We start from the raw sequence: 13,533 nt of genomic DNA, 5'->3' as shown, positions 1-13,533 counted from the left end.
ATGTGCTAAGATAATAAGCTTTAGAAAAAACCAACAAAATATATATGCTAAGTAAAGATATGCTAGAGTCTAAAAGGGTAAAATGTGAGCAATTCTAGCCTAGGCAAGATACTGAAGCTTTGGGAAAGTGTCTGCTTTTCTTCCTAGTATAATTGTTTAGGGTAGATTTTTCACCTCTCCTCAATTATTTTCTTGTCAGACTAGCTTCATTTGGTTTTGGTTCTCAGTTTCTGAAAACTAAGTGAAATTAGCTTCTACGTACAATCATAGACACATTCCTGGAATAAGATGAATGTGAAAACTTTTTGGAGTCTTATCAACTGTGACTTGCCATGTTTGTATTGTCATTACAGGCTGCTAGCCCTTAGCAATTGCTGGCGATTGATGAAAGCAATTATCCTGGTAAAACCTTTGAGGTCTCCCCAAAGATTTATTTGCTGTATCCCAAGTCTATCTTCCCTTTATCCACAACAAATGTTATTTCAATTATTTTGCCTTTAACTGCTAATGCAGAAAAATCAGGGGCAGGAGAAAGGGTGTAAGTAGAGAATGAGGATTTTCTGCTGGAAAAAAAAAAAAAAGAAGGCCCTGTTGTGTAGCAGCATTTTCCACTTGCTTTTGTAACAACAGTGTGGGGAGCAAGTTCTGTTTAGGGCTCTTCCCCAAATCACTGGTCCCACAAAGATGGCTGGCCTCTTACTGCATATTCCATACCACAGCAGCCTAAGATGCAAAGAAAGATGAATAGAAAATTGAAGGGGAAATGGAGGAAAAGAAATAACAAGAGAAAAAGGAACTGTTCCTCTTGTACTCGAAGGGAAGATAACAGCAGGAGAGACAGGCCAGAGAAATGCTCCTATAGTTTCTGCTGCCAGGAAACAAACACTTAAAAAATATCCAGTCACTGAAAACCCTTTCCTTCATGGAAACTAGGAACATCTTCCTTTCTGTGACATTCATACCACATCCAGTAAAATAATTTATCAATTCCCAAGTCATGTTAAAACTACAGTAAAGAGTCCCATAAAGCAAAACGAGAAACAACTAACAGTGACATGCTTTCTGGGATCTTTTTGGGGGTTTTATGCAAGTCAAATCAATACATAGTAATCCTACAGATATTCCTAAATTGTTACAAAGGAACTATTGCTTAGTAAGTAATGAAAACCACAACACTTTACAGCCCCTAGAACAAGACCACATTACTGTTCTGCCAATGGGGACAGTCCCTTTGAAAAAGATGCCAGACTCCCCTTACATTGTGATTTTTTTTTTTAATTGCAGCTATGCCTAGAATGCGTATATCACACGTCTGTTTGTCTTCAAACTGTTATAAATGAACCACAAACTAACGTGGACAGTGTTTCCCTTCAGGCAAGCACATACTGCAGAAAAACCTGGACACTTTTTCTCAGTTAGTGAACGTGGTAACTGAATGAGCCAATCACCAAATCCAGATTGGTGAATGCCCAAGGGACTGTGGTATTCTTCCACTTTCCTATCTGAGTCGTACATTTCTCCGCCTCGTGTCAGCTCTCCGAACTGAAATTGCATTTCTCACAGGACCACCAGTATTCCTTAGCCTTATGTCCCCTGCTCTCTTCATAGAATTTTTCCCCACTTCTGTGTATGTCCTGTAGTAGCAGGACAATGTCCTTGGGATGCATCATATTGACACTTTTGAACAATGTAGACATCCATCTCCTTGTGGCCCAGTTACACCTCCAGGTGTCACTGAGTACATTCAGTCATGGTGCACGAAGAAGCTGGATCATCCTTGCAAACACGAGAATAGCACACAAAGATACTTGCCTGAAAGAAAGTGCCCCATTGTCTGAAAAAGAAAGGTAGCTCTTCCCTTTTCAAATTTATTTAAAGGTGAGTCACACTGATCAAGCAGTGAGTCACGCTGTAGAAGACAGAGATTTCTCCCCCTTGGTCTGAATACTGTGCTCTAATCACAAGCCACTAGGTCATTTCAGTAGCAATGGATCACACCTTCCATGCTGCAGCTAAAAATCTTGCTAAGCCTCTTTAGTATCCAGTGAATAGGTTTGCTTCAGTAGTTCATTCACTCTGCAAAGCCCCCGAGAGCAGCAGAAACACACTACAGCTTTGCAAATAAGGCTTGTGCTTTCCACTGCTCTGTTCACATCTGTTCATCCACTGTCCTTTTCTTGGAGAATACTGACAGAATAGTTGTAAACAAGTGAAAGCAAATTGGAAGGATTAGTCTTGAATGGGTTCTACTCCTCTAGCTTAAACAGAGACAGGCTCAAGGCCACTGGAGGACAAGTTTATGTTGTAACAGGTCTGTTCAGAAAGGTAAAGCAAGGCTCCTTGGTTATACATCAGGACTTACAGTTAGAGGAGTGCTGGCCCTACACGTGTGCCACATTATGTGGTTTTGTGTTTCAGCAATTCAAAACAACTGTGACTGTGATAAAAACGATCTCATGGTTCTTACTTCCTATGTTCACTCTGAATTTTCAATCCAGCTTTGAAGGAGATCCAAAATCTGGAGTACATCAACTACTGATATTATGAACTACCTTCTTAATGAGCAACAAACAGGACACCAACAATTGTATAGGTCATTCTTACTCACCCAGAGGTGTAACTTCTTTATGTACAATCACTGTAAATAACCACTTTAAAACTTAGTAAATCACCTTGCTGACTGCTGAAGAGGATTTGCCTAAGGTTGGAAGTGCCCAGATGATACTCCAAGCTGGTAAAATGCTGTGCTTCTAGTTAAATTATATTTCTTCCTCTCTGACTATATTTCTTCCTGTTTTACACAGGAATTAGAAAAGGATAATTTTAAGTCCTCTTTTTATCCCCATCTAATCACACTATGAGATATGCACACACAAGAAAGACATTTGTGTGGATTTACTTTTGCTTCAGAAAGCTTTCCTTTAAAAGTCAGTAAGCTATTATGAGAAGGAAGTGTGGATGTGGAATATGGACAGTGCTTGTTTCCAAACTCAATCAAATCTGTTCCTGTAGACACAAAAAAGATGCTGCAATAGTATAAGGTATTTCTTTCCTTCAGAGAACTGATACACTGCAAGTTTACATTTTCATTATTTATTAATACATACTGTCCCCGCCATTTACACAAAAATAAATATAAAAATTAAGAAAACATTCTTGATATTATACAGCTCAATAGAGCAAGAAGTTATTCTAGAATGGAAATATCTGTAATATTAGTTATTATAATAACTAATTTTCCTTTCATGAATTTGTTCTTCTGTCAGTCAAGCAACTTGGAAATTGATGGGAACTGTGTCTTTAAAACTGAGGAGAGATTCTGGCATACCAGTGATTTTAAAAGAAAACTGGATTTGCTCAAATACCATGCTTATCAAAAATCTTCCTTTTTTTTTTTTTTTTTGGTAATAATTTACTAACTAAAATAAGACTCTGTATCTTCTATAAATAGAACATCATTATCAAGATACTCCAGAATTATATTTCCTCCATTGTACAGAGGACAGTCTTTATCAGATAGCCAATGTTCCAGTGTATGTTCAAACGGCAAGGCTTCTCCAGAGGCACTATGGCATAATCTCAATTTCTGTAAGACAAATAGCACAGAAATTAAATTCAAGATTTGCCTATCCAAAATGAAAGACATGGGGTGGAAGAGGGACCAAAAGGCTAAAGAAAATTAAAATCAAAATGCAACAATCTGGAAAATGTTTGTTATTACTGATTTACCTGGGATGTTGATTTGTTGTTGTCATTTTTAAGGCTTGCTAAGGAGGCTGCAAAATCTACTACTTTGCCAATACTCCACTTACTGCAAAAGAACATAGGTTTGCTTTTCTCTTTGTTCCCCTTTGGTAAAAATACTTGAAAGTAAATTCTTTCTGTCTAGAAAAACATGAAAATAAAACAAAATTATTCACAGAAGAAAGAGGTAATTCCAGTCATACACATATAATAGTTTTGCAGTAAAAAACTTTAAACTTCAGTCCTAAAATTACCAACTGAAACTTGTTCTATTCCATCAGGACCATTTTACTGCAGAATACAAATGACTGAGACTGAGATCGTCAAATCCAATCCTCTCCAGCTACAGGCACATATATGACGGACTGTAAGTCTAAAAGGTGAAAAGATCATATTTTGCCATGAGTCCCACAGCTACACTGTTATATATACACAGGAAAAGGTGTCTGCCCTCGGGAGAAAAAGGTGAGTTTAAATAAGCAGTACTGGCTTTTGGCAGCAGTATAGTGTCTCGAATTGGAATGCAAAAGCAGTTAGAACAACTCCCTGAACAAGAATCTGGTCATAGTCAGCTAATCCTTTACCTGGTTTTCCTCCTTTTATGTACTAAAAACTCTTCCTTCTAGACGGAAACATTTGTTTAAGAAATTTCAAGGGTAACATATGAGAGAGAGATTTTGAACTGGACTGGGACAACCTCTTCTTCAGGTTTATTTCAAGAGAAGACATAGAGCAAGCATGACTGCTACATTCATCAGGTAGGACTGCCCTTGCTGAATCCAAGCCAGACACTATCAAACATGACAGAAATCTCTTTTTAAGGGTTTTATTTATGCCTTCCCTAGAAACACAGAACTACCCTAGTTATGTTCATAAAACTGAGTTTGAATTTCAACTTGTGCATTTTCCTCAAAATCTAAGTGTGCTTGAGAAAATCTTCAACATCCAGTAATATTACAAAGGGGCAAAGGAAGCAGGACCTGAATCTTGCTCAAATGTAAATGACCAGAACTTCTAGAACAGCCAACAAAACAGCCCTCCTATTATGGACATGTGCTAACATCACTCAACTGCTACCAGTCCCCCAGCACATTTCTAGCTGGTCCTCCAGTTCTAAGGATGATAAGATAGTTTCCCACAGTTCACAGGAACTTAATTCCCCAACCAGTTAATTCTGCTGTTGCATCCCTGTAACTACAGGATATGCCTCCTGAAATTTCTGTCATATTCAAGAAAATACTGACCAATCAGGGACACAGTAACTATTTCGCAGCATGGCACTCCTGTTTTGAGATGGTCAGTCTCCAGAGGGATAACGCTCATGAGGTCTGACATCAAAAGAAGCAGTCACTGGCAAAAAGCTGATCTGAACAAAGAGGCCAAAGAAATGATATTTCTAAGATAGCAGGATCTTCCTGAACATAGAGTAAGAAAGGTGAGGAAGGACACTCTGGTGTCACATGGTCCAAAATCATGCTCAAATCAGGGGGAAATTTAAAGCTGGACTTGACTAAAAAGGTTGGTAAGAGGTTGCTCCAAGTCAGATTCAATCAAGTCTTGAACATCCCAAAGATGTTGATTCCACAAATTTTCAGAACAGCTTGTTCCAAAGTCTGACCATCCTCACTGTGTGATTTTTCTTCTTAATACCTTAGTTGGAATTTCACACACATTGCAGCCTGTGCCCATTGCCCCTGTCCTTTTGCTGTGCACCTCTAAGATAAATGTGTCAGTCTTCTCTACATTGTGATAAGAGAACTAATATGCCTAACAGGCATTCCAGAAACCTCATATTTAAAAAATCTGTCATCAAACTAGAACAATCTGGGCAGAAAAAGGCTAAAAGCAGTCTAGGAAGCAATTTGAGAGGTGCTTAAGGTTAATATGCTTAATTTATCAGTGTTACAATTACTGCTTTTCTAGATGATTAAACATGGATGATTAAACAATTAATATCCATGAAAAAATGACTGGTAAGAGAAATTAGCATACAGGAATTTGTGGTACACTATTTAGTTTACTGACTTTGGAATTAGGAAGCAACTTAAATTTTTTTTTTATATATATTGAGAATGGTTTTTAAAATTATGTTCCACAATATCTGAAATTACTTGCTTTCCTTCTAGCCCGTATTTATTACAGTGGTACTACTTGTGAAGAATGCTACTGGAAGGTCTTTGTATTACGACATCTTCCTAAGCAGAGTTATGTGGTTTCTAAACAAGTATAAAGAAAGAAATTCATAAGAAGACCCAGCAATCAAATAGCTGTTGTTGTGTTGTTTTGATTTTTTTTATAATTAAATTCCAGTGTATCTGGAATTTCAGGGTATCTGGAAGTGTTTAAGGCTACACTGGATGGGGCCCTGGATGGTGGCACAGTGGAAGGTGTCCCTGCCCATGGCAGAGGGGTTGGAGCTAGATGATCTTTAAAGTCCCTTCCAACCCGAAGCATTCTGTGATTCTGTGATGTTACGAAATATACTCTACTAAGATAAAACCTAATAATAATACCATCATACAGAATGTTTTCAGTATTCTAAAAACAATATAACAATTAAACTTGGTGGGCTCCAACACAGCAATGTAGTGAAAAAGTAATCTAAATACAGTTGTTTTAAGAGGATGCATAAGTGCAGATCTAAAGTGAAACCCTTGATGAAAGAACCAAGGTATTTCTAAACCCAACATAACATGGCATGTGAAAATACCTGAACACCAGGTGTGACTGACCTTGACAGTAAAAAGCAACAAGTAATCTGTGAAAAACTACAAAAATCAAAGAAAGTAAAGGCTTCACAGTTTGCCTACCGAAAAACTACAGTTGCTAGTGAAGGATGGAGAAAAGGAGAAAAAACTATCCATAACTCTATCTAGTACCCCTTCCATAAATGGAAACCCCTTTAAACCACAAGGATATCCTGACTTATCTCTCCTACTAGAGAGCAGTATCAGGGAAACTAGGTGAGGGATCAGACTGGCAGAGGTACGAGTGGCCCTACTCTCTGCCGCTTGAGGCCATAGTAAACAATAAATTAAAGACTGATTTCTTCCTGGATAGTGGAGCACAACTATTCGTTATTAAAGCAGAATCCTGTCCTGGAGCTATCCCACTGAAACATCAGAAAATATTACTAACTGGAGTAAACGGAGCTTCTTATTCAAGAAATTAAGGTAAAATTAGAACTTCCTTTTGTCTCCCTCCATCCCCTAAAAATAGCAAATGCAACTAGGAAACCTAAATAAGTTCAGTATGGCTATTCTGTGGGCTGGATTCAGAGCAACACCAACTGGGCTATTGAAACAATTGATGAAGAAACAATGCCAGGGCCCCAGACAGAAGGTCACCTTTTTGAGGGACCAAATGGATTGTGGGCAGTAAATAAATTCCCTGGCCCACTTGGCAAATTGTTATGTTGGACTTCCCCCATAAACACCCACGGGATGGCGTTATATCCTTACTGGAGTTAAAATAAGGTAGTTTTTCTTGCTGGAAAACTGATGGTTTTACCATTCTGGCAGGATTTGATCTACAGTTTGCTGACACTCCCATGCCCTCTGCTGCGCAGTTTGATAATGGCATTCATTAAAAAAAAAAAAAATTAAAAATCCAGGAATGGTGTGAAGACCATGGAGTTGTCTGGGTCCAGTTCCACCTGTCCTACAGACTTCAAAGTAACAGTGCAGTTGAGAAGTGGAAAAGTCTACTAAAATGAGCTCTAGGGCAAAGTTTCCATAGAAGAAAATGCAGTAAAGTCCTACTTAAATCTGTCAGACTCTTAAATAAGCAGACACCCACCAGATGCACGGTAGAACAAGCTCATTTTCTTGCTGTCTAACCCATAAAATCCCTAAACTTTCCCCCGTCAGCCCATTATTTTTCTCAGGGTGACAATGTTCTTATTAACTACCCTGTGATGGTTAAAATATGTCACTTTACTAACTGCTTGAGTAAAGGGCACATGGAAAACTTTCTTAATATGGACTCCCTTTAACTTTCACTAAGGTCTGGATAGTTCCCAAGAATGAGAGATTTCCTAATGTTTCAGGTAATGAATGATAACTTTTACAGATTCTTTAGCCTGAACAAACCTGGAGTGTGCCCAAGGAATCATGACTTCATCTTCATAGAAACCTCAGCTGTAAAAAGATGATCACAATACCTACTGTATTTTACTGACCTTATTTGTACCTCCTTCCTCTCTGTCTCAAGAATGGGATGATAAATGTGTCATTCAGTTTATGACGTTCATTTCTCAAATGGGTTTTTTACACATACAAATTGTATTGTTTACAACACTCTCCATCTTCAGATGCTGATACTGGATGGGTAGCTGAACCTGCTCCTGAAACACCTTGTTACCAACCTAAGCTGGTACCTACTGACTCCCCAACTCTCCAAATTATCAAACTCAAATGGTTAAGGCACATTGTTATGATAAAAACACATGGTGCACTGCAAATGCCCCAACATATAAATTCAGTCTAGGTGGGAAAACCAAGCAATTACTTGTTTCGAGTCTAGATGATCACTCAAATATTAAAATAGCAAGCCAAGTATTAAGATTTGACCCAATGACCCAATCTGCAAAGGGTCCAGGTGACTACAAACCATAAGCAGCTAAGATGTGCTATACAATTCTGTGCTATGCTACTTAAAACTGTTACAGTGGTTCTAAAAATCCTGTTCTACTCTAATAATAAAATTCTTTGCTCTGCTGATCATAAAATTCTGCTAAAATAAAGTTTTAATGCAATTTAGTGCTGTCATCATTCTACCAAGGAAAAGAATCTGTCTGTCCCCCCAGTGTTGGGTGACAGCCATGTGGCAGGAAAATACATTTCTACTATAAAATAAAAAATTTGACCCAAACTCCACACAGACATCTTACAACAGACATAAGACTAGTGAGATTGCTTTTAGGGACCAGGCTGAAATACACATATGTGATTGTGGTATTTAAAAATTAAATCCAAAACCAAACTGAAGGAACTAGATGAAGATCAAGAAATTTAGAAAATTTTACACTTCCTCTCAAAATTCAGTTATTGAAAACAAACATCACTGACCTGAGGCAAGGACTTGTCCCCACATGCATGCATTTTCAGTTTCATTAATGCCACCTTTGCTGCAGTCTCGCTGTTTTTTGCTCCTTTGCGTTTTTTGATTTTTGCTTCCTCACTTTTTTTAGAATCTGAGAAAAATGTTATTCCTATTAGTGCAATGATTCAGATTGTGTCCTGAACATATCTTAGAATTAGCCTTTTGGGCCTCATTGTATCTCCAAGGTTCCCATTCCTTTCATGTCCGTTCATGTCCTCCCAAGGTCATCTACCAGATACTCCTATTCAAGAATATTTGGAATTGTTACAGTTCTAGCAGAACTCCTTTAGACTGAAAAGCAGATGAACACTATCATGATGTACACACAGCCTGCAAGAGCCAAATAGATATAAATTCAAAAATTTCAACAACTGTGGCCAGCACAGCATTCATATGACAGCAATTTCAGGCCCTCCTTTCTACACAACCCCACTGTCCAGTTGGGCAGTTTTGTTTATTCTCCTTCATATCCTAGAGCTTTTTTAAAATCTGCAAAACATAACATTATAGGATTAGGGTTTTTTTTGCCATTTTGGTTGTGTAGGTGAAATCCTACCAGACTGGCATGCACACCCAATGCAATTGCATTATTTGCACATGAATCAATATGTAAATAATAATAACTAGGTACAGTTCATTACATTATAGTGTTTGTAGAAGACAATACTTCTGAAAGAAACCTGAGCCCTATTTAATCTTTAAAGATTCTCTTCATACTGTTGCCTCATTTCAGCATACATGAACAGTATTACATGTGAGTTTAGGGCTATTTAACCAAGGAACCTCCATCTTTTCTTATTTGGTTGAACCTGACCCCTTCAAAGGAGGTCAGAAGTTCAAATAGTCTTCTGAAGAAAATTGCAGAATATATATCCTGCTGTACTTGCCTATAATATCTTTAACTAGCTGCTGGGTGGCAGCCATTCGAGGTTTCGGCGTGTCCAGCTTCTCACATTCATGGTCTGATTGATGGCAATGTCTGTAAACAACAGCATAAAACTTTTAATACCTTTTCCATACACTAATGAACGAGTATTTATGTTTAAACACTCAGTTCCACTCACCTCAGGCAAAAATGTTTTTCACAGTAGGGACATAAAACTGGCAAAAGCTCCTTTCCATTGCAGCCCTTGTATGAGCATGGGTAAGACCTGTGCTGATCAGGTTTTACAGAATTGTTTCTTATATTCACCTAGGCATTAGTACAAAATATTTTGTGTCAATAAACAGACACTACAGATACAAGTCACCATCCATCTTTCCCAAAGAACTGTCCTAGCTCTCCATTCTATTCTCCTGCTTTTGTCATGGTTATGTTTAGCTCAGAGTTAGATATAGAACCATCACTCTACTCAGACTCAATTTACTTCTGAGAGGCAGAAAAAGAGTAAATTCATTTTTTTAAGCTTTTCACATTCACAGTTAAATAATGCATACTTATATATGTATTCATGTAGTCTGAAAATATACAGCTAAGTTACATGGAATTATAATTTTAAGGCAGGTCATATATTATTAGATTACCTCAGAACACCCATGAGCATCCCGGCTCCTGTGTTGAAGGCTTTGTGGAAAAAGAAGAAAAAGAAACATTTCAGGAAAAGAAAACCATATGTGAAAACACTGAACTATTTAAAGAGTGATCTGACCAGTTTTATCATGGGAACACTTCAGTTAGATAATGAATCTTCTATGAAGTTTTTTTTAACCTAGGAACTTCACGTCTTGAATGACTGACTGATCGTACTCTTCCTCCGTTTATAAAACATTTAGCTCTTGGAACTTATGCCTCAAGAAAATGAACCATTTCAATAGAATAAGGACATTAGAACCTTAGGATTAAAGGGTGGGCTCAGTTCCGCGCACACTGTGTCTCACCTAAAAAATCCAATGCGCAGGCTGGAAGGTGTAAAGGTTCATCTGCCGGGGCCAAGCACGCTTGGACGGTGGCAGCGAGGTCCTCAGGACGTAGATGGATTGCCTTATGGGCTAACGAGCTCCATCTGCCCGGGGAGGGGCCCTGACCAGGACTTGAAACCAGGTCTCTGCGGTGACAGTGCAGCGCCTTTCCCCTAAACCACCCTTTTAATATGTTATAAATGATCTGGACACACATTAAGTTTGCCACCAATACCAAACTAGGAGTAGCTGTGGAGCCCTGGACGGTGAAGTCTTACAGACAGATTCTCGATAAACTAGAGACCTGAGGAGTCACCAACTGCATGAAATTTAGCAAGAGCAAGTGCAGGATTCTTCACCTGGGATGAAGTAATCCTGGTTATACATACAAACTGGGGGATGAGAGGCTGGAAAGCAGCCCTGCAGAAAGAGATCTCTGGGTTTGGGTCGATGGCAAGTTGAACACGAGCCAACAATGTGCCATGACAGCCAAAAGGGCCAACCATGTTCTGGGGAACACCAAGCACAGCACTGCTAGGTGACTATCCAAGCTGTACAGCACACTTGTGCAGCCTCACCTTGAGTATTGTGAGCAGTTTTGGGTACCACAATATAGGAAGGATGTCAGACTATTAGAGTGTGTTTAGAGAGTGACCAAGATGGTGAAGGGCCTCAAGGGCCAGACTTAGGAGGAACAACTGAGGTCACTTGGTTTGTTCACCTTGGAAAAGACAAGGCTGAGGGTGACCTCATCACAGCTTCTTCAAATGGGGCAGCAGAGTGGAAGGTGCTGAGCTCCTCTCTGGTGCCAGTACTGACATGAGGAAATGGAAAGAAGGTGCATCATGGGAAGTTGATGATGAATATTTGGAAAAGGTTCTTCACTGAGAGGGTGGCTGGGCATTGGAACAGGCTCTCCAGGGAAGTGGTGACAGCATCAAACCTGTCAGAATTCAAGGAGTGTCTGAATGACACTTAGTCGTATGGTTTAGTTTTAGTCCTGTGTGAAGCAGGGAATTGGACTTGTTGATTCTTACAGGATCCTTCCAATTTGAGGTACTCTAATGAACTTACCAAAAGACACCTGAACAGCCATCACATATAAAGGGGAGAAAATCTGAAACAAAGAGATTTGTTTTCAGTTAGCACGGTTTTTGTTTTGCTAGTAGTTTCTAGCTTAATTTTTGTGATTACCTTTTGCTTACCTATACCATAGCATAGGTATCTTTACAAGGATATTCAGCAACTGCATCCACACTTTACCTAGAAGTGGCTTTTGTAACACAATTACACTGTTAACTTCCCTAATCAGTAGCACTGTGAACGCTGAGACCCAGGTTCGAGTCCTGGTCAGGGCCCTTCCCCGGGCAGATGGAGCTCATTTGCCCGTAAGGCAATCCATCTACGTCCTGAGGACCTCGCTGCCACCGTCCAAGCGTGCTTGGCCCCGGCAGATGAACCTCAGGATTAAAGGGTGGGCTCAGTTCCGCGCACTCTGTGTCTCACCTAAAAAATCCAATGCACAGGCTGGAAGGTGTAAAAACCTTCCCCGGTTCTTCGTTCGCGAAGAGACTGGCCATTTTATTATTTATTTAGTACATAAAAACATATGAGTATGTAAATTATACTTACATACATTTCAGAAGTTGGAATTAGGCTTTAAATTAATTTTTTTAAAAATATCGAGCTTTGACACTGGAACATTTGGCTAGCCATCAAACTTACCAGTTAGTTATGCTAAAAATTCAATTTATTGTGAGACCACTCAGAATACTATTTACTGACATTGGACAATTTACATTTTTATTTTACAGGTTGCCGCCTGGAGAAGATGGCTGTTTGAAAGGGATAGCATCTCCTCCATTTGACAGGGCATGATGATCCTGCCCCTTCTTCTCTACCCTTCATATCATATCATACATAGCATCCTTGTAATTTAAACTGCACGCATGTTCACAACCCCTACCTACTGTATCAGTTCTTAGAGATAAAATCACTTTGTTGTCTGCTGAACTCAACCACATCACCAATGGCAGCAAATGCCCTCTACTCTAGCCCCTTACTTCGCTTCTCCATCCTTCAGATTTGATAGGGGACCACCATGAAACTGGATTACAGAGCTCAGGTCACGACGATTTCAGTCACTTCATCCCTGAGACCGAGTGGTCCCATCATAAAGCCTTCATTACAGGCGGTTTTGCTATCTCTTTCTGAGAGATCACATTTTCAGTGACACTTTCTGAGATCACTGAAGGCAAGCAAGGAGGAGGACCGGGAAAGCAGGGGATTAACCACTCAGGGATACAGCCGAGACGACGGGCCCTGGCACTGGGCCGCGCAGGGCTGCAGCAGCACGGAGGACTCCCCAAGCCGGAGGGAAGCACCACACAAGCCCCGCACCGCCCCTGCTCACCACCCCCGCCTCCGCCGCGCTCTCCCTTACCGAGCTGTCTGCAGTCGGGCACCCCGCAGTGCTGCCCCAGCTCCAGCTCCGCCATGGCCGCGGGACGCTGGGGGCGGGCGGGCAGGCGGCGGAGCGGCGCCGACGGGCGGGGCCGCGCTGGGGAGGGGCCGGCGGGACCCGCCCCGGGGCGGGGATGACGAAAGTCTGTCCGCCTGCTCCAAGCGGGAGTCTCAGCACAGGCGGGCTGAGGTGGCCCCGTAGGATCGGGAGGTGCCACAGCGCTGTCAGGAGTAGCTGCTTTGCCGGCTTCGGCGGAACCTGCGCTGGCGAGGCCATGTCGGCGCCTCAGACTCCAGTGAGCCCAGAGCCGCGGCTGGTGCTCC

The 13,533-nt window shown here is 40.5% G+C and overlaps 1 protein-coding gene across 1 annotated transcript; it reads right to left on the bottom strand.

Annotated features, from left to right (window-relative positions):
• Positions 1 to 1,453: 1,453 nt before the first annotated feature.
• Positions 1,454 to 13,294, bottom strand: ZFAND1 (zinc finger AN1-type containing 1). Its single transcript, XM_027905318.1, has 8 exons — positions 13,190 to 13,294; positions 11,821 to 11,863; positions 10,372 to 10,411; positions 9,912 to 10,039; positions 9,735 to 9,826; positions 8,814 to 8,938; positions 3,730 to 3,885; positions 1,454 to 3,586 (listed from the first exon to the last, which is right to left on the bottom strand). Exons 1-8 carry the CDS (start codon positions 13,242 to 13,244, stop codon positions 3,416 to 3,418), a joined length of 810 nt encoding a protein of 269 aa, XP_027761119.1. The 5' UTR covers positions 13,245 to 13,294; the 3' UTR covers positions 1,454 to 3,415.
• Between the last annotated feature and the right edge of the window lie 239 nt (positions 13,295 to 13,533).

This window comes from Empidonax traillii, unplaced genomic scaffold (genome assembly GCF_003031625.1).
Source record: "Empidonax traillii isolate 1590-97213 ecotype Southwest subspecies unplaced genomic scaffold, ASM303162v1 scaffold1140:size184413, whole genome shotgun sequence".
Lineage (NCBI taxonomy): Eukaryota > Metazoa > Chordata > Aves > Passeriformes > Tyrannidae > Empidonax > Empidonax traillii.
The sequence above is the reverse complement of the archived record's forward strand: the minus strand, read 5'-3'. Positions and strand labels throughout refer to the sequence as shown.

Coding starts and splice junctions, on each gene's coding strand:
- ZFAND1 (XM_027905318.1), bottom strand. CDS start 13,244: ATGGCGGAGCTGGAGCTGGGGCAGCACTGCGGGGTGCCCGACTGCAGA. Junction 10,412..11,820: donor GGCTGTTCAGGTGTCTTTTG/GTAAGTTCATTA, acceptor TTTTCCACAAAG/CCTTCAACACAGGAGCCGGG. Junction 10,040..10,371: donor ATGCTCATGGGTGTTCTGAG/GTAATCTAATAA, acceptor ACTAATGCCTAG/GTGAATATAAGAAACAATTC.